Below are 18,936 nucleotides of genomic sequence, written 5' to 3' on the forward strand. Positions count from 1 at the left end.
CCATGACATGGGCCTTGGCGTGCGGACAACGTCGTCGAAGTGCGAGGCAAAAGCTTGCGAGAGGTTAATGGCGCTTGTCTTGGCGCGCCGACACGCCCCCACGCTCCTAATTCGTCCGCACATTGGCGTTTGGTTTAGGCACCAAGTAGGGGTTCAAAAGACCATTAACCGAGACAATAGAATAATACTCCTAGGTCCAAGCATCGAAACAAGGTCAAGACCTGTTTTTGTTTCTTTTTTTGTTATATTATTTTGATTGTCTTCAAATCGGAAAGAAAGCAAAGATGGGACAACCTCGAAAACGGAGGTAGATTTGAGACGGACATTGGAAATTGTAAAAGAAAGACGACTCTCACATGGGTTCCATCGAAATCAAAGCCAAAGGGCAGTTAGGGCAGTTACAATATCAGTTAAAGTAAGAAAATAATACACAATAATTACGCTTTTAAAGTTTTATTTTAATAATTACTCTTTTATAAATTGAGTCTATAATTTTTTAAATATTATATTTCTTAAGATTTTACATTTTTTTAAATAAAAAGCTTTTTGTAAATATCATTATTATTAAATTTATTAATTATTTTAACCAAAAATATATTAATGAGGACAGTACAATCGAACGGTACGAGGCCCCTTTGACTCTTTGCTTTGGAAACCAAATCCACCTGCCATAAACTGACATCTCATCGCTTCTTTCGCCAACTATATTTATTTTTATTTTCTTTTAAAATTTAATATATATATATATATATTATTGTACAAGTATAACTAAAATGGACCCACGAGCTACAGCATTGATTCGAATCTTCTTGAAATAAACAAAGTTATAATTTTATTTTTTAAAAAAATAAAATAAAATAAAATAAAATACATCAACCAAAATATAGTATTTTAATCAATATAATTATATTTTAAACACATTATACTAAAAGAAAAAAAATTACAGCGCCAATTGAAAAGACCGTAAAAAAGAAATCCAATAATAAATTATTAACCCATTTTTTCCTTTAAATAAAATGGAAATTGACTTGCGTTAAATAAAATTATAATAATTCATATACATGATGAAATTAGGGTTGATTTAAAATATTAAAAAATGCAACAGGTGTACGGCCATGATACAATAGATCCTGACCCTTCAGCAACGAACGATGAGGTTCGACTTTCGAGCCATTATTGATATATATATATATATATATATTAATGAAATATGCTAACCCCACATGGGTTATCTTTACCGGAAATAAAAGCCGAGAGATTATTGCCTTAACTGTCAAAAGTGTCACACTTCAGTCCAATTTTTTAAGCCTTGGATTACGCACCCCTAAGTACTAATAACAATAATACTTTTTTTAATTATTTATTTTATTTTAATTAATAAATTCCTAATGAAAAATAATATAAAAAATATTTACATGTAAAATTATAAATATCTTCTCATATATGTTTTAATAAGCTGAACTATGTTTAAATTAGTAATATAATTACGGTTATTAACTTATAGTTTAACTATAAAATCATAGTATCATTGTAGCAACTATTTTCACGTGATAAAATAAATATATTTATGGATTATTAATAATAGTACCTATAATATTGACAATATTGATAAACTATTAGTTCCAATTAATATAAAATTATTTTAAATTTATGGTATTTAATAAATTGTTTAGCTCCACAAATTTAAAATTTAATGTTGGATAAGATATAACGTTCACTTAAAAGAAAAGGTTTAGGGATAAGAAATAGGTATAGAAGTAATTCTGATTAGTATTTTAAATATTATTATTTTGGATGATTTTGGGTATCGCAACAGAAAATACGGAGAGAATTACTCGAATTAATTAAAATTTTACGTTTTTTCAAATCCGTATTCCAACCGCCTATAAATTCATAGCAACGAGGGTTGAGACTTTCCTCAAATCGAAAACAAAAACCAAAGTCGCCATGGATTCAAAGAAGTCTAACAAAATCAGAGACATCGTTAGGCTTCAACAGATCCTGAAGAAGTGGCGGAAGTTGGCGAACTCATCAAAGACGGCGAATAGATACTCCGGCACGGCGGCGGGATCTGGCGGAAAGAGCATGAAGTTTCTGAAGCGGACGCTCTCAGCCGGATGCGATGTTTCCGGCGCGTCCGTACCGAAAGGATCTTTGGCGGTGAGCGTCGGTGAGGAGCAAAAGCGATTTGTGATTCCGACGCAGTACTTAGGGCATCCGGCGTTTGAGATTCTGTTAAGAGAGGCGGAGGAGGAGTTCGGATTTCAACAAACTGGAGTTCTGAGGCTGCCTTGTGAGGTAACGGTGTTTGAACATGTGGTGAGATTGGTGGAGAGGAAGAAGGGAGATTTGTTCGGCGGAGAGGAAGTTTTGAGCCTTTGTTCGTTGGAATCGCTGCTGCTTACGCCGTCGCACCGTCCGCAGAGTCCAATGTGCAGATAGATTGAATTTTGATTTAGAACGAAAAGGAAACATTAGAAATCTCTCTTTTTCTCTCTTTTGATTCCTCATTTAATCTTTTTCTTGAAGGAGGTAACATCAAATGTATGAAGAAAGAGGAAATATATGAATAATTTTTATTTTTATTTTTATTTTTATTTTTATTTTTTTAAATATTTGCTTATACTCCGGATCTGCTCTCTTTCCCTAATTTTATTTATTTATGTTTTCTGGGGGTTGAAAATTGACATGGGAACAAAATGGGGATTTTGCATGTTTGGCTGGCGCTATTCGATAAATTCCAGTTTTGGAAGTGATTTGGTTGTTTGAAACGGATCTATTTTTAAAATATTTATTAAAATAAAAAGGGACTCGGAAAATCCGTGCTTCGGTTTACCGTCCAATTTTTGGGATAAAATTAAATATGTTTTTACTTTTTTAAATTCAAAGTATATGAAATTATTTGTAATAATTTAATTCTAATAATTTTAAGAATTATTGTTAATCCTTTTTAGAGGAAAGTCTAATCCTTAGGCTTTTTAAACTTTTAATTAAGTTGTCTATTTAACAAAATGTTGTCTAATAAATTACCTATTCCTAAATAATTTTAAGTAAATACAAAAGTTGACGAATTAAATGTATATATATATATATATATATATATATATATATTTTTTATTTTTTCTTTTTTTGAATCGGATAGTCCAATCCATCCCATACACCGTTTGGGTTGGGTTAAACAGGGAAAATCGTTTGTATCCACCTTAAATTGATAGGGTTGATGACCCGAGCAACCCGAATAAGATTGGGTTGGGATGAAATTTTTTTTAAAAAAATTATTTTAGAAAACGAAGATCATAAAACTCATATATTACATTCACATTTTGCAGCGCAATTGTTAACCTCGGTAGCAAACATCAATTATTTTTAATAGTGACAATAATCTAAAAGTAGAGGTAGGGTTGAGCTATAACCCTATTGTTGAATTTGTCGAGGTAATTGGGTTGACTTGACAAAAAAATGTCAACGGTGAATCGGTTGGAAGTGCAATTACTAACTTTGGTTGCAAACATCAATTATTCTTAATATTGACAGTAATCTTAAAAGTAGAGGTAGGGTTGAGTTATAACCCTATTGTTGAATTGGTCGGATTAATTGGGTTGACTCGACAAAAAAAATGTAAACCCATGAATTAAGTTTCAATTTTCAAAATATATAACTCAACTCAACCACCAAAAAAAAAAAGAAAAAAAAATTCAAAAACTAAAAGGAAAAAATGCCGAGAAAGTTCTTCCCTATAGTTAATTATAATTCAGTTTAAAGTGTTAGATGAACATGATGATATGATATTGTTCACTTTAAACATAAGCTTCATGGCTTTGTTTGGGGCTTCCAACAAATCTTTCATTTCAATGGAGAGTATTCTTTCTTTATAAACTCATGATCATTCTCTAAATTAGCAGATATAGACTTTCATCCTCCAACAGAAAAAATATAAGAAGAGATAGTTACATCTTTTATTCAAATGTTATTTAATAATAATTTAATATTTATTATTTAAAGATTTATTAATAAATCACAATCCAACAAGAGATTGGAGATGTGGGTATTGAGTTTATAAGCTTTTATTCAATTTTTGTTTAATATAATACATTAATAAGTATACATACATACATACATACATACATACATATATATATATATATATATATATATATATTTAAAGATAAAAGAAAAGATATTTAAATTAAGAAAGTAGGAAGTTAGAATGCGTTTAAAAGTTCTAACGGACTTCATTATTTAACATTTTTTCAAATTCAAGAAAACCTTATGAATTTGGGAATATTCCTTAAACTGAAATTAATATTCTAAAGAATATTTCTTAAACGGAATTCCAGAAAATAGGGCGTTTAAAACCAATGAAAAAAGGCTCTTCCAAAAGTTATTTTTAATAAAAACATTATGAAAATTAATTTTTATTTTAACAAATCTAGAGAGCCGTTATACCTAAGAGGAAAATTGCATTCATTATTAAAATAAGCACCCATCACAATCGTACACGTGGGATATTTTTGATGAATTATTTTTGTGGTGGACGACATGTCGTACGCCGGGCTTATTCTGGTTGCGTCGCAGCGGATTAAGGCATGGTGGGACCCACGGAGTGATGATGACGATGATGATCATGGAAATGGACGGTCGGGATTGAGTGAAAATGGGGCTTAGTATAATGGGAAAGGGAAGCATCGGAAAGTTAGTTACTTCAGTTGGGAGAAGGGTAATAATAATTTCAAAAAATTAATGAATAATTTTAAATTTTTAAAAACTAAAATTTTAATACTACATTATTTACAATAATAATAACAAACAAATACAATAACTTATTTGAAATAATAAGAATAATAATAATAATAATTAATAATCGGGCAGGGGTGGGTGGGAGCAGAGATGGAGAACAAAATCATCTTCAATATTCTAAATGCAATTATTTTATAACAGTTTGATTTTTTGTTTTTAAAAAATAATTCAAAAATAAATTTGTTTTTTTTTTTTAATTTTTATAATTTTGTTTGAATTTTAAGAATATCACTTGAAAATTTTAAAAAGCAAAAAAATGAACCAGTTATTAAAAGTATATTTCTTCTCCCATTGTTTGGCGGGAATTTCGGGACTATATATAGCGATGAATGACGAGGCGTATTCTTCATTCCCAACCTATTTTCGAGGGAACAACCGCTGCTCTTGCTCTTGCTCTTGCTCTGGCTCGTATCCTTGATTTATTTAATCTCCGATTCTCCACTGTATATGTATTTGTAGTAATCGAGGAGAGCGATTTATGAAGTTGATCAGTGTGCTCGATCGAGAGACGCGACTGCACAGATCTACCGGATTGAATGTGGAGTCAACTAGAGGCGGAGGCGGTTTCAGCGTCGAGGAATAGTTAGGTCGTTGCTTACTACATCACCGGCAATGGCTTCGGCTGCGCTACTCGCGTTATCGAGGTCAGTTCCTCCATTACAGAATGTTGATTTCATTTCTGTTGTTTGATTGTGTTTTTTCCGCTGGATATATGCAACGGAGTTCGGATTTTCGTTTCTAATGAGCTTGAATTCTTCGGTTCTCGGAATTGTTGTTTAGAAATTCTGTAAGGATAGTTCTCGCGTTGAATTTCTTTAGTTTTGGAATGTCGATAGATTTGTTCGGTGCTTGATCACATTCTAATCTCTTTCTCGAAATATCGATTTATTTGTATGTGTGTTTTCTTTCCTGTAATGTAACTTCACGAAGTCTTTCTGAAACTTCTTCGGCTTCGATTGAATGTGTTCTACGCAATGGAGTTTCGATTTCATTTTGTTCTGAGCTTGAATTCTTCAGTTCTTGAATTTGATGTTAAGAAATTCTTTGAGGTCAGTCTCGCGTCGAATTTCTCTAGTTCTGGAATGCCGTGAGATTTCTTCGCCGCTTGATCACATTCTCCTCTTTCTCGAAATATAGATTTATTTTGATGTGTGTTTTGTTTCCTGTAATGTAACTTCACGAAGTCTTTCTGAAACTTCTTCGTTTCGATTGAATGTGTTCTATGCAATGGAGTTTTCGATTTCATTCTGTTTTGAGTTTGGATTCTTCAGTTCTTGAATTTGATGTTAAGAAATTCTACGAGGTCAGTCTCGCGTCGAATTTCTCTATGTTTTGGAATGTCGTGAGATTTCTTCGGTGCTTTGTCACATTTTCTTCTTTCGCTCAGAATGTCAATTTATTTTGTTCTGCATTCCTGATATGCAACTTATTCCGCTATCAGTCTTCTGGAGTCGAAGATCACGAAAATCTTACTGAAATTTCTTCGGTTTTGATTGAATGTGTTCCACTTCTTTTATGCAATGGAGTTTGGATTTCGTTCTGTTAAGAGCTTGAATTCTTCCGTTCTCAGATTTGATGTTTAAAAATTCTGTAAGGCACTTCTCCTGACGAGTTTCATTAATTTTAGAATGTTGAGAGATTTCTTCTGTGCTTGATGACATTTCCTTCTCTCGCTCGAAGTTTCGGTTATATTGATCTGCATTTCCTGCATGTTACTTATCCTGCTGAAATTTCTTCTGGTTTATCTTCGTGGAACTATAGTTCAACTCTTAAGTTCTATGCATTGCTTTACGACATTTTTTATCTTCTTCTTCTTCTTTCCTTGAGAATGCTTGAGAATGCAATACATTGTTCTGTGCATAAAGGTTGTTCGACATTTTTTATCTTCTTCTTCTTCTTCCCTTGAGATTGCTTGATAATGCAATACATTGTTCTGTGCATAAAGGTTGTTCGACATCTTATACTTGCAGGCCACGAGGTACACGTGGCCTCCTTCGCCCCTTAGTTTGTTTTTACTCCTGCAATGCAGTCGCCTGGGTTGTTCATTCGAAAGGTAAGTTTGATCGAGGCTCACGCCTGACTTCTAGTGATTACCGCTAAGTTAAGCTGTTCATCAGGCCTATTCGTTTCATTGCAAATTTTAGTTTCAATATCTTTCCAATAATTTATCAGTTAAGAGAATTTAATGGATTTTGCTAGTGGATATGATGCAGAAGTTCAATTTTGATTTGTCTTTAGATATTGTAACTCTTACTTTCTATGTGCGCTTCATGGTTCATATTAATATTATTGATTACTGTATTATGTTTTTATGCATCGAGCACCTCCTCTAATTAAGGCTCACATTAATAAAAATATTCATAACTTTGCTAATGTATTTTCTTATTCACTTTTTTATGAATAGTTTTTTAATCTTTATTTTCATGTTTTTGTTAATACATTTATTCTTCTTTTCTTCTTATATGTGTGTATGTATATATATATATTGTAAATGCTAAACGAACTTGGACAAACAAATGGTGAGTGTACTTGACCAATTTAGATATATAAACCAAAATTTTATAGTTTTATTTAATATAACTTGTTTTTCATGAACTCGTAGAATTTGACATTAAGTGCTTGATTTTTTAGTTTCTTTCCGCATTCCAAATGAGGCTTCAGTTGAACTCCAATCACATTCACGTGGAACATCGTGCAATAATTAGTTGCAAATAAACCTTCGTGTATCTGTTGGATTTATATATTCTTTAATCAATTATAGGAATTGTTGGACTGTGGGGCTGTCCAGACAGATGCAATAACAGTGGATCGCTTGGCATCCTTGGAGTAGGTGAGAAGTTTCTGGCATCCACGATAGTTTTTCCCAATACGAAATACAGAATTTACAAAGTATGACATGTTGTCATCGACCTTTACTAATAATCTACCAGCGTACTACAATTACTATGTTCTTTCCTTATCAGATCGCTTGGGATTTCATCTATGCAGAGTATGCCATGGATGCTGGTCATCACCACCGTTCGATAGTTTGGCAGGTGCTTTTTTTTTTTAAACAATATTTTAATCAGTATTTGAGTATCCTTAAATGGTTCACTCTTTCCTAGGACAGAAACTAAATTTGATGGCACCTAGAAATAACTGCATATAATCTCCTTCACCATAATGTTGGTTATTATTATCGTCACTATTAGACAATTTTGTATTGAAGAGACTTTTTGCACGTCTAAAACCAAAAAATTTAAATGTGAAAATTGACAGTCTCGTTGAAGTCCGTCCTTCATTTTATGTGTTAGTGTAATTGTATTCTATGATGCTATGAACTCTTAATTGTTCTTGGCATAGACATTGACCTGTTGTGCTGCTTTAAAAGCAGCATTGCAGAAGATTATTCACATTGCGAGTTCCAATCCGCCTCCCAGGATACTGCCCAATTATATTTTCTTGACAGTTATTTTTTACCTTTTTCTGCTACTGTCTTTTTTTGTTGCATTTTTTTTTTTTTTTTAACATTTGTTCTATATTCATTATTTTCTCTTGTTTTTGATAATTTGCCTGCATACGTCTTGCTTCTGCAGTGCCTACTTTCCATTTGTGATTTTCTTAACTTCTTATGCTAGGTGTGGAACAAACTGGGTATTGGAGATCATGTCAAGTTATCTCCAACACCGTTATGAAGTGGCCGAGCTTATCCAGATGGATATAAACACGTTCACAAATCTTCCATCTTTTTCAGGAAAAGTTGGTTACGGAACCGTTATGAAGCATTGGCATACAGAGTATCCTTTGTTTTTGTCCGAAAGAGATTATTTTAACGAAGAACCATATTTAAGGAATATGCTTGAGGTGCTATAATCTACTTTGTCTTCAATGATACACTCCTTAAAAGTTTTTTCTTTTTCTTTTTCTTTTTTTTTTCTTTTTCTCTTTCCCTACAAATTTAAGGTCCTGCATTCATCATCCCTTCTGCATCAGTAATTCGAAAAGTTAGCTTATAGGAATCGATTAAATAAGAAATTTGAATGTTGTTATGATGCAGTGCCATTACTGTTACAGTGCGTGTGGCGGAACAGTTTGTCCATGCGCCGGAGAAATCCAGGTGCTGGAGGGTAGCAGCCCGCTGAGCATTGAGGTTAGCCAAAATTTCTAATCCCCAAATGTTTGATGACATTTTATTTATTTGTTTATTTTTAATTATTTGTGTATATTCCTTTTAGAAAGAAAAAGAAAAAAACCCCAAGTATATTCCTTTTAGAAAAAGAAAACCAAAACACATTTGGAACTGTTCTTAAAAAAAAATATATTTAAAAAAAATAATTTTTACAAATACACTTTTAAAACTTTATATTTAGAGGAAAAAATTAATGTTTTGCAATCCAAATATATGAAGTGTTGCAATTTTAACAACCTTTAAAAAAATATTATAATTTTAATTGCCATTGTGTTTCTATTAGAACAGTAATACTCACGAATTAAAAAATATATGTATAATAGAAAATTGAATAAAACTTAATGAAAACAACATTAGAGCTAATTTTTTGGTTAAAGTTTTAGAATTTTAACAAGATTATTCAATAATTAACTTGTGCACTTACATATCCTAAGTGAGTTTACATAGAGTTTTATATTGTTTTTCTTGTTAAAATTTTGGAACTAAGTGAGTTTAGAGAAGTTTTATATGGGAGACTTGAATTAATTCCTATCATTTAAATGATATAATGTAATCTTTTAAACACATTTTAAATCTTCTGTAAATTTACCTTAACCATAACTAGCGGTTTAAGGTGATGACAAAAAAAAAACAACTGGTTGCATTATCAATTTATTTGGATTGAATTAGGTTCAAATAAATATTGAAATTCTCTTGTTTTGAAAGCAATACCAAGTGGGGTGCAGAGAGAGTAGACTTAAAAGTATTTTGAAAGCAATACCGAGTGGCCTAAAACTTGAGTTACTGTGGGTTCTGGTCGATCCCACCAGATTAAGCAGAGGTACGAAGCTGCAACAGGTTACTCGCCGTTTAGTTTCGAAGGTTCTTCTTCTTGTGCTGGAAAGTTTAGACATTTAAGAATAAGTTGACGGGTCTCTCCTATTTTAAATTAAGCCATATTTCAAGTAAGCTAAAAGATTTACGCATCCGCACTAACAAAGTTTTCTCATAAGAAAACTGGAGATTTTTGTTTGCAATGGGTACTTGAATTGAATAAGTTGAATCATAATTTTCAAACTATTTGTTTAATAAATTCATAACTTTTTTAAAAAATATATCAACTAAATCACTAATTTTTCGATTTTGAAAGTCTTTGGTGTCTAATAAATTTTTTATCCCCTAATTTCTATATAAAAAAAAAATCGCTAATATATCAAACACAAAATTAAAAATTTAAAGTCCTATTAAATAGATTTTTATTTCACATCAATATAGAAAAAATGTTGGACATGCTAGAGACTTATTGGACAAATTGAAAGTTCAGATATATTTATTTAACATTTTTACATAATATTAAATACTTTTTAAATTTTAAATATCTATTAAATACAAACATAAAAACAGGATAAACTAATAATTTAACCAAGAAAATAAATGTATTTAGACGGTTTGGAAACTAGTGTTTCTAAGTGAAATATTTTTCTATCAACAACTAAGCACGTATAGAAAAAAATAATAAAAAATAACCAAGTGTTTTATGTTTTGAAGTGTTATTGAAGTTAAGGCCAAAAATCATGTATCAGGATAATTTTTGAAAGTGCTTTCATGAACGAACTATTTTGAATGACGTGTTTAATTCATTACAAAATATTTAAAAATAAAAAAATGAAATATTTAAGATTTGATAGACATTTGATTTTTGTTTTCAATTTTTAATACCACTTTTACCTATAATTTTCTAAATGTTTTATAAAAAAAATTCAAGTTAAGTTTTTAAAAGTGCTTTTGAGGGTATACTAATAATTTCATCCAGATAAAGGTATTTTTTTGTTTGTTTTTAAAATTAAGGGTGAATACATCTAAAAGTTAGGAGATAGATATTTTATGACAATTTACAAAGTTATGCAGTATTTTTATTAATTTAGTCAAAATTTTAATCTTTTTTTTTTTTTTTTTTTGAAAAATAAGCAATAATTAATTCGCAAAAAATTGGCGTATGAATGACAAATAGAAGGATTATGTATTAGCATGAAAATACGTTTGGAAGTGGTATTACTGCTACCTGGAGAGTGGAGTGGTTTTTCGCATCGCTGTCCTGCTTCATCAACGGCCGCGCATGGTTCTTGTGGGGGCTGATGCTCAAATTCTTCTATAAACTCATTGACCATCTCCAGGTAAGCATCCAGATGAACTCGCTTCCACTCCTTAAGATTCGCAGTACATAAAATTGTTCAGATTTCAAAACGCATGGGAATATAAAGAATAACATTACACATCGCGCTTTTTAACTTCCCAAGTTCTGACCAAGACAAAAAAAAAATACAAAATCACCGCTGACAAGATTCTCACGTACAAGCAAATGCCAGACGAGGAAAAAGAAAATTACAAAATCACCGCAGACAAGATTCCCGTTATTTTAGCAGAGATACAAAATGTTCATTATTGAAACTATGGTTAGAGGACAGAACTAACCAAAACCTATCAAGGAAATTAAGATTAAATTTAAGAAATCTCGATCAATGCATTGTTGAGGATTGTTGGGAGTGAGTCCCATATTGGCTAATTTTGAAAATGATCATGACTTTCTAACTAAAAGAATATATTTGGAGCGAAGCCTTTTTCTAAGCCTTTTTCTAAAAGCCTAAAGCCATAGGAGCTTATGCTCAAAGTAGACAATATCATATATTGTGGAGATCCGTGATTCCTCTCATGCATCTGATTTACGATATAAAAACAAGGAAAGTAACTAAATGAAGAATCAATCATAATCTCATTTGTAGAATGGGGGGCGGGGAAATAAAAAATGTGGAAGAAAGAAAAAAAAAACCAATAAGACTTGATTCAATTTATTTCTTATATTTGTATACGATTAAATCATTGATGAACCCTATAAGAACACATGCCCTGGTTATATGAGTGGTCAAAAACAGAAAAGTTTCTTCTCCGTGGTATGATGTATAAATGTTATATTGTGTAGTGGAACAACAAAGGATTAAGTTTTTACCTCAAAATCCCAATCTCCATACAGGTCTGGATCCCTTTCGTTGTTCCAAATATAGACATAAACTAATAACTTCTCAAGACTGTCCAGCAAAAGGTCATCTATAGCCTAAAAAAAGATCAGAAAGCACAATCGTGGAGAGGATTAAATATACATATGTTTCAACTATCTTCATTAGCATAAATAATTAAGTGGTACGAACCCCATAAGAAAAATTGCCAGCGCACTAGAACGGAAAGTGATCTCAATGTTCATTAAGCTTTTCATTAGCTTCCGAGCAATTTACTGAAGGGTAGTAATAATGAAGAACTACTGATATGTTTGTATAGCAAGTTATAAAAACGAATTCCAAAAGGGTAGTATTTTATAGTAGGGAGTACTTGATCGGAATGGATCTATGTTTTCCAATTCAATGACCAAATCTAGTAAAAAGTAGTTGATAATAAAGCACATTTAGTTTACCGTTAAAGTGACCTCAACTGTGCTCCTTTTGTATTCAACATCCTCAAATGCGTCTAAAATATCCAATTCGGTGGCTGTGATGCCTGAAAGAACCTGCAGTGTAAGGGATAGTTGGTAAGAGTACAGGATAGTTCAATATGAAAACGATAAAACGACATGTAAAAGAAATTCAGATTCATTAATAATCATTCAACACACGATGGTATACAAACCTTGCCAGATACTTTCTTGCCATCAACAGGTATGATCGCTGGATAAACTCGTCCTTTAATGCTTAATCTTTGACTGCAAATTCTCGAGCAAATTTACAGAGTTCAATCATGAATTCGGGAATACAAGCGAGCAATAAAAGAATGTTTCAACACAATCCTTCTTTATCGTATAAGCTAAGAATCAAAACCTTGAAAATTAGAGCAATCACATAGAGCAATGCAATAACAGTTTGTACTAATTATTTGGAGATCGTCATCTGTAAACTTCTAAAAAGAAGAATTAAACAAATGAACAACATAAATTCAAGCGAATCATCAATGCAGTGAATCGAACTCTCGTTAAGGAAACTGACCAAATTTGGCCTATCATCGATGCAAAAATTTTGCTCGAATTTATCAAAAGAGAAGAAAGTAACAGTGACGAAGAATAAATTGAAGAGAATCATTTGATTTGCAAATCAAAAAGCTTAAACGTAGAAGAATATTTCTAAAGTAATCCTTTCTTATCATATGCGTTAACATTAACTAAGAAATATAACCTAGAAAATCACAAGAAGCATAACAGCTCCCTAACAATAAGTAATAGATGATCAATATCCACAAACTTCTATAAAGACGAATTAAACAAAGAAACAGCATCAATCGAGTAAACCATAAGATTGATAGAGCGAATCGTACTCTCCTATGCGAAACCAGCACGAATTAGCCTATCATCGATGCGAGTTTTGCTCCAAAATTACCAAAATGAGAGGAAATAACAGCGACGTTTAGCAAATCAAAACGCTAAGAGTAGACGAATATTTCTAATGCAATTCTTTCTCATCAAAACGCTAAGAGTAGCAAATCAAACTCTCCTATGCGAAACCAGCACGAATTAGCCTATCATCGATGCGAGTTTTACTCCAAAATTACCAAAAAGAGAGGAAATAACAGCAACGTTTAGCAAATCAAAACGCTAAGAGTAGACGAATATTTCTAATGCAATTCTTTCTCATCATAACGCTAATGTCAACTAAGCAACAAAACCTAGAAAAATCGAGAGAAGCATAACAGTTCTCTAACAATATTTAACAGAAGATGAACATGCATGTACTTCAGTAACTACGAATTAAACAGAGAAACAGCATAAATCCGAGTAAATCACAAGATTGAAATGGAGAATCGAAATCTCGTTTCGAAAACCAGAACGATTTTACTTCGAATACATCAAAAGAGAAGAAACTAACAGCGATGATTTGAAAATCAAAGATTAAGAATAGAAGATGAAAGAACGAACAAGTCATTGAGGACGGCAGCAGAGGACTGAGGAGTGCGCTTCAAGAGGATATGAACGACTTCATCAGACAAGAGACTACCGTAGACGAAGACTCTGTGAAGATTCTGCTGCGTATGAGAAGGCGCGAGAGAAGCCAGAGATGCCGAATCCATTTTCCGCTGAAATGTTCTCTGGGATTTGTCTCCAACCCGAACACAAATGAACTTGTTTGCTATAAATAACGTATCAAACCCGATTATTTCACCCACCTGGGGCTGTTAATAATATTAATTTGTTTTTATTTATATTTTTAATTTATTAATTTATATTTATTTTTAATTTATTTATATTTGTTTATATTTTCGATAAATAAATAAATTTATTAATTTATTTTTATTTATATTTTTAATTCAAGAAATAGTTAAAAACAATCCTCCATTAACAAAATAAGTTAAATTATAAATTTAATTTATTTAGATTTCTTTGGTGAATTCTACCTTTTCAAATTATAGGATTTGGAGTAAATTTTAATTTTCAGTTCAAAATTTTAAATTAAAAAAAAAAAAAAAATCCTTTAGTTTGTTAAAAGGTAATTCTCAATTTATCATGAATTTTCTAAAAAATCTCAATTTTGACGTATGATAAAAATTATTAATAAAATATTTCTCTTTTAATCTATTAATATAACGACGATCTGTCATTATTATTTTATTAATAAATTAGATTATAAATCTATGTCTTTAAACTTTAAGATATATGTCTATTTCATCTATAACTTTCGGAGTGTCTAATAAATTTCTAAACTTTCAATTTTATGTATAATATGTTCGTAAAATTTCAATCTTGTGCTATATACGTATCTAACAAATTCATTTTTTTAAAATTAACTTACCTATGTGAGATGATTTTGAATGGTATATTTAATAATTGATTCTAAAATTTCAAATTTGTGTCGAATAAGGCCATGATAAATTTAAAGATGGAGAGATTAAATTTTCAACATAATTTAGCAATACACCTTTTTGTTAGTTTCAACCATCTTTATTGAAGAACTTAATTGAGAATTCATAAATGGATGATATAAAAAAAAATTGAAAATTGTAAAAAGTTAAAAGTTAAATTGAAAATGATCTAAAAGATTAGATACTAATTGCTAATTATAAATTTTCAATCCTATAATTATAAAGGTTAAAATTATTAAAGACTATTTATGAGAATTTTATAATTCAGTTCTATAATTATAAAGGTTAAAATTATTAAAATTATTAAAGACTTATTTATGAGAGTTTTATTAAACTATAACGATTAATTATGAGATTTTATCAAATCCTCCAACAAATTAAAAAAAAAAAAAAAAAAACTCTAAAAATAAGAAATGCTAACACTTATAATAATTATTTCATTTTTTCGTTTTAAAATTATATTTGTTTTAATTTTCTCAAAAAAAAAATCTAATTTCTAAAAATTATTTTTTTTAGTTTTTAAAATTTGGTTTGCTTTTGAAAACCTCTTTATAAGAGTAAAAGGAAAAATATTTGAAGTGAAGTAATTTTTAAAACCAAAAACAAAAATAAAATCAGTTTAAAATCTTAGTTTTGAGAAATGTTTTCGACGATTAATTGGGTTAGATTCCACATCGAAGATGAGAAGTATAAAGGGTGTAGAATTTTCTCTCTGATAGCTAACCGGTCACAGACAATATGTGTTTGCGGTGGGATTGAGATGTTACAAATGATATCGAGCCAGACATTAGATGATGTCCAGGAATGAGCCAGACACCAAAGAGATAGATTGCTAGATCCCATATCGATTGGAAAACTCTCCCTAGTAGACATGTTTTAAAACCGTGAGGTTAACGGCAATACATAACGGACCAAAATGGACAATATTTACTAGCGATGGGCTTGAACTGTTACAAATTGTTAGGTTGGTAACCGAATTGGAAATCCGAACCACATGTTTGCAGCAGTTATGGTTCATTCAAATAAACTTAGAACTTGATTATAATGTCCAAAGTTCAAGGCCGTGAAACATACAGAACTAACCCAAAACGGTAACAAATTGCAAAGTTTATTCCTAGAAGTACAAGTACAGGTCAAATGGTAGTAACTGAACTGTTGTTAACCATCACACTACAAAGTCTCTGGTTTGCCTGGTTTGTGAGATTTAGGAATCACGAATCTGTGGCTATGGCTTCTGGAAGTGGTTGCAGTTCTAAGGACGGTAAGTGCGGGTTGAGTACTACTACGTGGGGCGCTGCTCCGAGCAGCTTGTTGTCCATCGAGATTCCATTCTTGAGGAGATCGACGACCTTTCTCACCTCGTTCGCGAGCTCGATCACCATTTCCTCCTCGTGACCTATGGTGCAAGATAAGAAATTTTTATATACATACACAAATGGTGATGAACAAACCAAAAGAAGCCAGCCATTACTATCCAAAAGCTCACCTATGTCAAACAATGCCTTCTCTAACATGAAAATATAATCTCTATTGTTTCCACAAGGCCCAGAAGCAGTTGCAATTTGTCTGTTAAAAGTGAACCAAGGATAATGAGGAACTAAGACTAGCACAATGAAATGAAGTTAAAATGTTACCATTTTACCTAGCCATGTCCTCTAATGGAGCTGGACCGAGGTAGTATTTGTTCACTTCTTTGTCGGGAGTCGACGTGAAACTGCGTATGTACGAACGATACAAATTGGTCGAAAAGTTAGAACAAAGTGCAGATATAAGTTTAAACTTCGTTTTTCTTGCTACCCTTTTGCTCATATTACATTCAGATAAGAGGAAGATCATAAAGAGCAAAGGCTGGCACTTACACAATTACTCCTGTAAGCGCTGGCTCAAGAGAGTCCACTTCCTGAATGTAGAACCTCAAAAGATCAGTTAAAATCAATGATGGAGGATGCTATGCATAGAATCAACTTCAATTTAACAGTATCATTAATATGAACCGTTCGTAAAATTGGCTTCTTAAAAACGTAGAACTTCAATTTAACGATATCAATAATGTGAACCGTTCATAAGATCGGCTTCTTAAAAATGTAGAACTTCAATTTAACAATATCAATATTATGAACCATTCATAGAATCGATTTCTTAAAAATCTAGTACTTAAATTTAACGATATCAATAATATGAACCGTTCATAGAATGGGCTTCTTAAAAATGTAGAACTTCAAGCTAACAATATCAATAATATGAACCATTCATAGAATCGGCTTCTTAAAAATGTATGAACTTCAAGTTAATAATATCAATAATATGAACCGTTTATAGAATCGGCTTCTTAAGAATGTAGAACTTCAATTTAACAATATCAATAATATGAACGGTTCATAGAATCGGCTTCTTAAAAATGTAGAACTTCAATTTAACGATATCAATAATATGAACCGTTCATAGAATCGACTTCTTAAAAATGTAGAACTTCAATTTAACGATATCAATAATATGAACCGGCTTCTTAAAAACATAGAACTTCAATTTGACAATACCGTAAATATGAACTGAGAAGAACATGAACCAATTGATAATCTCACCTTGTAGAAGTTAACCAATGTCTTTTGATCATATTCACACTCTCTCTGCTCCAAATACTGCAATTCACAAAAAGGAAAAGGACAAATTTTCATAACTTCCAAATGATTTGGGAATGAAGTTCCAAAAGGAAAAGTTAAGTCACAAAATTCCAAATGAAGAAAGGGATATGAAGCAGCTAGGGTTATTATATTGATTCAACCACAAACCATGAAGATGATAGATAAGAAGACTCTTGCGCCACCCAAATAACTCCACCATTTATATTTTTCATAAAATAAATTTGAAAAGATATTAAATTACCTCCATTGCTGCTCGTTCCCTTTCAGGACTCCCCCGCACACAGAAAGCTGCTCCCCACTGCCAAAAAAGTTGTAATTTCTTTAATTTGAAAAAACTAATTTCAGTTAATCTTATTTAGATCAGTTAATCTTACACAAATAGCTCCTTCTTCCTGTTCCAACGTGAGAGTTCTAGCAGGATTTTCTGGCGTGCCTCTGTGATCAATGCATGCTGGTCCAAATATGAGACAGATTTTTATGAACAAGAAAATTAACATATCCAGTACATAATCAAAACTGAATGGATGATTTGAAGTATTGAAAAGAACATGTGCAACAGTTTCTAGCTGGAAATAGTAAATTTACCGAGGTCGAATACGCGCTTATAATCCTTGATGTAACCTACAATTTTCTCATCAAATTCAAATCCTGGGTTCCACACCAGTGAGCCATATCCAAATACCCAAAACACCATGATTATAAAGCTCCTGAAAAAAGAGGAAAACAATAATCAAGATTAATCGAACAAGTCCTAAGCATTCAAAGGTTAAACTACAAATTTGACTAGAATTTAGTTCTATGATTCAAAAGTTAGCCTAAAATCTACTCATCAGAAATCAAAATGCAGATTTAAAGAGGTAGAAGAAAGGGAATATTACTAATAAAGAAAAAATCAGAGGATAATGTTTCTGAAATCGCCATCAATGGTCTATAATTAGACCAATAACGCACTCGTCTTAGTTCCAAAACTCAAATTAGAAAATTAAAACCACGAACGGAGAATTCAAGCGGATAATACAAAAAAACGTAGAGTGCGACAAATAACAGCCCGCATTGCATCACAAATTAGTCAAGAAACAATCGGAAGAAAAAAAAAACGCCAAAAATCTCGATCAATCAACGGAGCACATGGAGAACATCACGGTATATATAGACACAAAGAACTTAATTCTTACGCGAAGATCCGAAAACTTTTCCCGGAAAATGAGAGAGAAAGACGAGGACGAGCGAGATTTTTTTTTTCTCTTCTCTTTTCCTCTGATCTAATGAACAATGCGAAGAACAGCGAGCGAGAGAGAAAAAAATGCAAAAAAAAATCAACGACGGAGAGAAATAGGGAGGAATTCAAGCCAAAAGACGTTAGGGTTTTAGCTTCGAAATTGAGATTTGAGAGTGGTTGAGCTCTGTTCTTCCTCTCTCTCTCTCTCTCTCTCTCTCTCTCTCTCTCTCTCTCTCTCT

General features: G+C 31.7%; 4 protein-coding genes across 4 annotated transcripts; 2 read left to right on the forward strand and 2 right to left on the reverse strand.

The window, feature by feature from the left end:
• The first annotated feature begins 1,911 nt into the window (after nucleotides 1-1,911).
• Nucleotides 1,912-2,596, forward strand: LOC111446531 (auxin-responsive protein SAUR32-like). The gene has a single exon (XM_023085377.1). The coding sequence runs from the start codon at nucleotides 1,948-1,950 to the stop codon at nucleotides 2,440-2,442; it is 495 nt and encodes a 164-aa protein (XP_022941145.1). The 5' UTR covers nucleotides 1,912-1,947; the 3' UTR covers nucleotides 2,443-2,596.
• A 2,587-nt stretch (nucleotides 2,597-5,183) lies between these two features.
• LOC111446233 lies at nucleotides 5,184-8,944 on the forward strand. The gene is made up of 6 exons (XM_023084959.1): nucleotides 5,184-5,441; nucleotides 6,768-6,850; nucleotides 7,559-7,627; nucleotides 7,761-7,832; nucleotides 8,531-8,640; nucleotides 8,834-8,944. Exons 1-6 carry the CDS (start codon nucleotides 5,410-5,412, stop codon nucleotides 8,942-8,944), a joined length of 477 nt encoding a protein of 158 aa, XP_022940727.1. The 5' UTR covers nucleotides 5,184-5,409.
• Nucleotides 8,945-9,586: 642 nt separating this feature from the next.
• Nucleotides 9,587-14,094, reverse strand: LOC111445860 (AIG2-like protein D). Its single transcript, XM_023084380.1, has 6 exons — nucleotides 13,896-14,094; nucleotides 12,620-12,692; nucleotides 12,408-12,500; nucleotides 11,949-12,053; nucleotides 11,007-11,148; nucleotides 9,587-9,841 (listed from the first exon to the last, which is right to left on the reverse strand). The coding sequence occupies exons 1-6, from the start codon at nucleotides 14,045-14,047 to the stop codon at nucleotides 9,804-9,806; spliced, it is 603 nt and encodes a 200-aa protein (XP_022940148.1). The 5' UTR covers nucleotides 14,048-14,094; the 3' UTR covers nucleotides 9,587-9,803.
• Nucleotides 14,095-15,831: 1,737 nt separating this feature from the next.
• On the reverse strand, nucleotides 15,832-18,930 carry LOC111446683 (gamma-glutamylcyclotransferase 2-1-like). The gene is made up of 9 exons (XM_023085602.1): nucleotides 18,654-18,930; nucleotides 18,064-18,185; nucleotides 17,853-17,929; nucleotides 17,720-17,776; nucleotides 17,419-17,475; nucleotides 16,696-16,736; nucleotides 16,479-16,550; nucleotides 16,323-16,402; nucleotides 15,832-16,232 (listed from the first exon to the last, which is right to left on the reverse strand). Exons 2-9 carry the CDS (start codon nucleotides 18,170-18,172, stop codon nucleotides 16,048-16,050), a joined length of 678 nt encoding a protein of 225 aa, XP_022941370.1. The 5' UTR covers nucleotides 18,173-18,185; nucleotides 18,654-18,930; the 3' UTR covers nucleotides 15,832-16,047.
• Between the last annotated feature and the right edge of the window lie 6 nt (nucleotides 18,931-18,936).

The sequence above is a fragment of the Cucurbita moschata genome, unplaced genomic scaffold (assembly GCF_002738365.1).
Source record: "Cucurbita moschata cultivar Rifu unplaced genomic scaffold, Cmos_1.0 Cmo_Scf00008, whole genome shotgun sequence".
Taxonomy (NCBI): Eukaryota; Viridiplantae; Streptophyta; class Magnoliopsida; order Cucurbitales; family Cucurbitaceae; genus Cucurbita; species Cucurbita moschata.